Source organism: Nicotiana attenuata, chromosome 3 (genome assembly GCF_001879085.1).
Source record: "Nicotiana attenuata strain UT chromosome 3, NIATTr2, whole genome shotgun sequence".
Classification (NCBI taxonomy): domain Eukaryota; kingdom Viridiplantae; phylum Streptophyta; class Magnoliopsida; order Solanales; family Solanaceae; genus Nicotiana; species Nicotiana attenuata.
In genome coordinates this window covers 49,612,706-49,620,587 of record NC_031991.1, presented here as the reverse complement: position 1 = coordinate 49,620,587, position 7,882 = coordinate 49,612,706, and the positions used below count along the sequence as shown (strand labels likewise).

At 34.6% G+C, this 7,882-nt stretch overlaps 1 protein-coding gene across 1 annotated transcript; it reads right to left on the bottom strand.

Annotated features, from left to right (window-relative positions):
- On the bottom strand, window positions 2,406–3,759 carry LOC109224641 (acylsugar acyltransferase 3-like). The gene has a single exon (XM_019389179.1). The coding sequence runs from the start codon at window positions 3,734–3,736 to the stop codon at window positions 2,438–2,440; it is 1,299 nt and encodes a 432-aa protein (XP_019244724.1). The 5' UTR covers window positions 3,737–3,759; the 3' UTR covers window positions 2,406–2,437.

Here is a 7,882-nt window from a genome sequence, read left to right as displayed (position 1 = left end):
GCATCGATTCAAGTCTTCGGAAGGGCGTGGAATGCCGGTTGTGGATCTTCGGAGCGAGGTGAGTCTCCTTTTTAACCTTGTAAGAGGGAATTGTCCCCATAGGTGAAATAATTGGTTATGTGCTCCTATTTGTGGGGGCTACGTACGCACGAGGTGACGAGAGTCCGTGCGTAGCTACTAATATGTGTAAGTCCGGGTAGTCTAGGACCCAAAAAGCATGCTATACTTGGAATACTTGTAATGTTATTGACAGTATGAATTGCTTAAATCTTATCGAACTGGTAAATGAAATTCTAAGAGGATTAAACTTATTCCTTAAATCATTAAAAGAGAATTGGCTTTTAATGGGATAAATATTCCCCGTAAAGTTTTTAATTTGCTGTTGAGCATGTGTTCCTATGTGTACCTGCGTCGCATGTATGGTACGCGAGCAGGGTGATTGTTTATTTAAATTTGACCGCGTCGCATGTATGATTCGCGATCAGGGTAATAGATGCATCTATGGTTCGGGCCGCTCGACCCTCGGCAGTGCATATTTTAAATATTGTTGGATTGGACCGTACGACCACGGCATGAGTTGCGCATGCTTTTATTGCTTACTTTGATATTTGTTGATACTAATATCTGCTCTCCCGACTTGAGAAAATTTGTTAATTAATGGATTATGAATCTGGAGACTTCTAATAAAGAGGAACTTTTACCTGTTTAGTAATTTACTTGAATCTACTGTGGTTCTTAATAAATCCATGAGTCATCGCATTAATAATAATATTACTGGACCTTTAGTAAGTATCGAAGTTGCCATCTCGTCTCTACTTCTTCGAGATTAGGCGGGATACTTACTGAGTACACGTTGTTTTTGTACTCATACTACACTTCTATGCATTTTTGTTGCACAGGCACATGCGCCACTAATGGCTTAGCAGGCGTGGCAGCATGGTTGACACGGAGACTAGGCGAGCTGTATTTCCTCGAAGCGACCCGCAGCTAGTATAGTCTCTCTCTCAGGATTCTATTTATTTTCTGTCCAATTGTATTCCGGACAGTTGTTGTACTTTATTCAATTTTTCTTAGAAATTGCTCATGCACTTGTGTCACCGGGTTCTGGGATGGTTATAAAGTATTTTGTATTAATTGCTTATTATTTAGTTTGACTTGAAGCAATCATCTTCTTAAATTGATAAATTTGAAGAAAAGTCATGGTTTTCAAGAGTATTAAAATGAGAATTTAATTAAGTATTTTGGGTTGGCTTGCCTGACAGTGGTGTCCGACGCCATCACGACCTTTAGTGGAATTTGGGTCGTGACATGAACGATGGCATTGAGCGTAAAATATAAATAATTTTAAAAATATAAAAAATTATTATTTTCGTAAAAAAAAATAGTTAAGTATGTTTAAATTCAAATTCAAAAAGAGTAACTAATTATTAAAAACACATAATGCATAACTTAATTTTTTTTAAAATTAAATTATAAAAATTAATTATTACCAACCAAACTAACTTTGTCCCAAATTGCCAAGTGACCTATTGTGATACTGACACTTGGCTTAATGTAGATGCTTTTTCTTCTTCTTTTAATAATATATAGATATAGATTTTGCGATCCAATTCTAAATTTATTACCTATTTGTAGGTAATTTTCACAAATTAAACTTAGATAACTATTTTAAAGATTCGGGAATTAACAGAAGAATTTAGAAATAATTATTTGTAGAAAGATAATTGATAATCCAAAGAAGATGTAGATAATTTGCTTTAGTGTGAAAAAAGAAGAAGATAATTTGAAAATTTACAAGACATTACACAAAGAAAAATCAAAACAAGAAAAGTCAAAAAGAATTTGGAAAGTTACTATACATTCATATATATATATATATATATATATATATATATATATATATATATATATATATATATATATATATATATATATATATATATATATATNAGAAGCTAGAATTTTCTGTTTCTTCCCAAAGCAGAAAAACTGCTTCTGCTGCTGGCCAAAAGTACTTCTCCGTCTTGACCAAACAACTTAAATTTTTTGAAAAAAACTTTTTTGAGGACCTCTTAGAAGCTTGGCAAACAAGCTCTTAGTACCTCTTAAGATGCTAACCAAACTTTTCTACAAAACTCAACTTATTTCATTAGATAATGTTTGAATCACATGAAACAGTTATTTATTCATATATTTAACAATAACGAACTTTTGATCCTTCCGTTAAATTCTGATTTTGACCGGTGTAATAGTTGGGTAAGCACATTTAGCCTTCTATTTAAGTAAAATGTGTATATAAGATATATGATATTTAAACTATTTCTAGAAGAATACAAATTTAACAAACATAACACATAAGTAACTAGATAGTACAACACTTAATAATTTATTAAATTTGTGAAGATTCATAAGTAAAGGGATCAAAAGTGCACATATCTTAGCTGCTTGGAGAAGCAAACTCTAGGAGCTCTTCATCCTTCTCAAGTGCGGACATGTCCTGTTCCTTCATGTAGCTTAATACTTCCACTCCATCCCTACTTTTATTATCCATCACCACAATCATGTTTTTAACTGGACAATTACTTGACATACTTACTTTTTCAGGCTTTCCCCATCCAAAGTCTACATTGTAAAAAGAGAACTTATTGATGCTACTAAACCTATAGATATCATAACAGGAATTATTGAAAAAATTATCATATGCTTCTTCATATAATTCAATCGTTATAGGTAAAACTTCATCTGCTTTAGCATTTTTATATTTTTGTCGAAGTTCTTCTTTCGCTGCCCGTAGTTTACCAACCACTTTTGGTAGATCCATCTCTTTCTCTTCGGTTGTTAACATAGAAAAGAAAGAAAAAATATTTCCCATTAAATTTTTTGGCAATGGAGGTCGTAAGTTCATAGCCTGGACAAGTACGGATGGACAAATCGAACCTGAAGTCTTCTTTTTTGTAGCCATTGCACGTTGGTAAATGAATGCTGACACAATCTCACTGGTTGTTGGATTTTGTATGTTTGAATTGTTTATAACCCTAGCTTTCAGTGCAGCTAATTTAGATGATGAGAAAGCAAAACTTTTGAAGCAACATTCTTCTCCTTTTGGCACAACTTCAGGTAGATTTATCATGTCTTTTGTAGGTGGAAAAATAGTCGCAGCATTAAACTGAGGACTTTGTATTTTGGAACTTGGATTACGTGCTATAGTAGCCCAATCGTGAATAAAGTTTGCCATTGTATATCCGTCTCCAACTTTGTGTGTCAAACATGCACTGATAGCTATTCCTCCACAATTGAAATGACTAAGTTGAATCATTGCAAGACTACCTTCGTATGAATACGCATAGGGAATTCCTTTCGGATAGACTAAATCTTCTTTATCAACAAAAGGATCATTGAGAATTTTAGCCATTGGACAATTGATTTTGGTAGTGAAAAACTCAACTCCGCCATCATTACAATCAACAGACACATTTTCATTCAACTTTCCTGCAAATGGATAATAATGGGATAAAACTTTTGAAAGGGAATTTTCAAGATGTTCAGATATAATGTTACTTGGTTTATCTGACCATGTATTGCTCAGTTTAGGGTAGAAAAAGGCAAAAGGCACGTAAATGCCACCGAGCATTTGATCAAGGTAAGAGAGCTTGTGACAACGAAGTGAAGTTGGAGTAGGAAAATATGGTTTGATTATCTTTTTGCAAACTGATGATACAAGATTTGATGCACTCATCTTAAGATAGAAGTGATTGCAATATTGTGTTTCAAGACAAAAAAAAAAATTGCAGTGTGCTTTCTAAATGAGGAAATGAAATTTATATATAGTTAGTTGATGTTAATATATGAGCTACAGGGTCGATTTCAATAATTAAATGGATAGTGAGCCGATTTCCATAAATGAGATAGTGAGTCGATATCCATAAATGGATATAGACATCTTTTAGGGTAGTCGTAATTTGGACTAACCTATTAAATCTAGATATATGCTAATTAGAACTTTAGATTTTAAGTTGTGAACTCTAAAATAGTTGAAGCTCCATGCATACAAAAAGGGGGTAACAGACAGTAACTGGGGTAAATTTCAAAAAAAATTTATATAATTATGACTTTTTCTATCCAAGTCGTATAACGATTTTTTTGTCATATGGGTTTTCGGTCGGGTCGATCGGTTGGGTCCGGTCCTCTTAATTGTGTCAATATATATTAGACTGAAAATAAAAAATAAGAAATAATGAGTAAAAATAAATTGTAACTGAAAGTACGAGTTTTCGGTTAATAATATGACCTTTTGTATGAGGTGATTGGTAGTAGCAAAATGGTTAAAGAAAATAGTTTATATCCACTCATATTAACCCATTAAAAATGGGTTGGATAATAATTTTTTTTTTAAACGGGTCAAAATATGGTATTAGAACCATATTATCCACTTTAGAAAATACATAATCAATGGACTAACTAATGGGTTAAATAACTTTTATATGTGTAGAGCCTCAAGTGGGGGTTACTTAAGTTTAGGAGACTAAGAATTCTACCCAAAAGTGATCAGGGTCGAGCTTAATGGATCTCGTGGCCTAAGGCGAAACATATTGAAAGCCCTTAAATTTATTTTATAAAATATTTACACTAACAATAAGATTTACTTTCTAAACATATAATTAAGCATTTAAGATAAAAAATAGCGAATTTCAAAAAAAAACAACAAAGAGAAGAAGAAGAGCACAAAAATAAAGTGGTGGACAATCGGATGTTGAGGTCCACAAATTTTGATTTGGCTATCATCACAAACAAGAATTAAATAAATGTACATAACGTAGCAGCTTAAACTTTTTAGCATAAACGGTGTCAAAAATATGTACTCCTTATAATCAATTTGAACGATAATTGTTAGTTATTCTATTAAGTAACACTTATTAGTAAATATCTAAAATAATTATAAATAACCTAATATAATATGTCGAATTACACTAAAAGATAATTGGTACATAAATGCTTTTGTGTTCATACAGTTTGAAGAGAACATTTGTAACGACCCGACCGTCGTTTCATAAGGTACAACCCCGTTTCCCCACATTTCTACTTTCTTGATGCACTCATCTTAAGATAGAAGTGATTGGAATATTGTGTTTCAAGACAAAAAAATATTGCAATGTGCTTTCCGATGAGTAAATGAACTTTATATATATGTAGTACTGGTAAGTCGATGTTAGTAGTCGATATTCGTAAATGCGATATAGACATCTGTTCGTTTTACGGTAGTTGTAGTTTAGACTAACCTATAATTCTAGATATATGCTAAATAGACTTCTTAAATTTTAAGTTATCTATCTATATCTATATCTATACTATATATTAAAAGCCGAAGGCCCCTTAGCATAATGTTGCTCGTCTTTTTGTACCCTTTAAGGTTAAATTTCACATTAAACAAATTAGTAATTTAATTATTGCTAAAAATTTAAGAATTCTAAATCAACTTAATTTTTGCATTATTCCTAATATTTAGGAGTCAAATCAACTAAATTTATATACTAAATATTCCTTGTTGAACCTTCTATGTGAACGAGGCCTAAACGTACTAAATTTTATATACTAAATAATTACTTGTAATGCTATATAGCATGAAAAAACTAAACAAAAATTTCCCTTTATTTAGAAAAAGAAAATTTACGGCTTAGAATTGTACGATCGGATTTCCACCCTGGGAGGTCGTGATGGCGCCTACTCGTGGTAGCTAGGCAAGCCAGAACCTTTGCAAACATTAAACCTATCTTGATTTCATACATGATTAAAACAATTAAATTTATCAATGAATAAGCAGTTAAAGAGACAACGAAAAAGTAAAATTTAGCGGAAGTCTGAACTAAATATAGAAACACGTCTAGAAAGTCAATACAAGTCCCTACCGCAGCACCCGGTGTCACAACAATACACGGACTGTCTGGATTACTACAAATAAGAGTTTGAAATAAAGGACATATCTGTTTCGGATACAAATGTCAACAAACACGGAAAATTGAAAGAGAGACGTCGGGCCTGCGGACGCCAGCAAGGCTACTCGGAGTCTCGTGGACTGAAGTCGGCTCCTGACTACTGCTGCGCACCGTAAGCCGCTTCTACACCTGGTCTGTGCAAACAGAGCACAGAGTCTAGCATCAGCACAACCGACCCCATGTGTTGGTAAGTGCCTAGCCTAACCCCGACGAAGTAGTGACGAGGCTAGACCGCACTACCACATAAACCTGTGAAGTTTACCATATACATTACAGCGGAATCGAAATACAGGACAAGTAATCAATATGGGGAGGGGAGCATGCTATGCGGAAAATAACAATTTCAAGTAAAAGTCGTCCAGTAACGAAGGAAAATAACACAACTCAGACATTATAAGGAAACAGGAGAGCAACAAGTGCACGGATCACCCTTCGTGCTTTTACTCTCATCCTCACCAAGCAATGATATAATAAAGTGTGCAGGGCATCACCCTTTCGTGCTTTTACTCTCTTTCCTCACATAATCAATAGAACCGGCACGGAATGGTAACATCGTGCGGCACGCATCACCTTCGTGCTTTAACTCTCCTTCCTCACAATAACAAACAATGCACGCATCACCCCTCGTGCTTTACACTCTTTCCTCACATAAACAAACAATTGCAACGGCATTCACCCTTCGTACTTTAACACTATCCTCACCCAAACAACAATCACAACAAGGGGCAAGGGAATAAACAAAATAATAAAAGAATACCCGGCAAGGTGAACACAATAAACAATTAAATCCGGCAAGGGTACAACATCAACAATCTCAACGTCCCGGCAAGGGAAAATAATCAATAAACAACAATATCCCAGCGGGAAGGAACAATTTAAATACTACTCTTTCTCTTCCTTTCACTTTTTATTCATATCTCACTTTACCACTTGAGCCAATTCTCCAAAGGGTTCAACATTTAATATACGTTCACAATTGAAACATAACTTGAGCCAATGCTCCTCGTTGTTCATAGGTCACAATTTCTTTCACAAGCTTTTCACAATAAATAGGAATCATCAACCAAGGCAAGAGTTACAACAAATCAAGATATCTACAATTTAAAGACTCCGGTCATGCTAGACACCAACGTATAGATACTCATCACCATGCCTATTATGTCGTACTCAATAAGAAGTGCATTAGCAATAGACTCACTCCTAGTCCCTCAAGCTAGGGTTAGACCAAACACTTACTCAAACTTCCACGGCCAATTCAATCCTCAATTACCGCTTTCCCTCTCGAATTTGGCTCCAATATCAATTTATCTATACAATAATGACTTCAATACATCAATAAAATGCTAAACAAACGACCAATGCTTTAATTATAGCTACTTCCATCATTTTTCCCAAAAAACTCAAAGAAATCGACCCTCGGCCCGTTTGGTCAAACCCGAGGTTCGGACCAAAATCAAATTCCCCTTCACCCACGAACCCAAATATATGATTTGTTTTCAAATTCTGACCCCAAAACGAAGTCTAAATCAAGAAATCAAAAAAGCCCTAACTCACCAAATCCCTAATCTTCTACCCTCAATCATATGTTTTAGGCCTAGAAATTCATTAAGTGTGTGATGAAAATGGAAGAAACTTGTTAGAGATTACTTACCCCAAGAGATTGTGGTGAAAATGAATGCTTTACAAAAAATTCGCCCTAGAACTTTGGAGAAGAAAGAGTTTTTGGTGAAATATTGGTAGAACTGCCCGATAATGGTTCCTTTTGGTGGTTTAAAAATACTGGGCGAGCGAGTTCTCCTACGCTGTTTCGATCTGACCTCTCGCGTTCCGCGATGGGTCAAGATGTTTCAAGCGCTTCGCGTTCGCTAGTACGTGGGGGGCTCGCGTTCGCT

Coding starts and splice junctions, on each gene's coding strand:
- LOC109224641 (XM_019389179.1), bottom strand. CDS start 3,736: ATGAGTGCATCAAATCTTGTATCATCAGTTTGCAAAAAGATAATCAAA.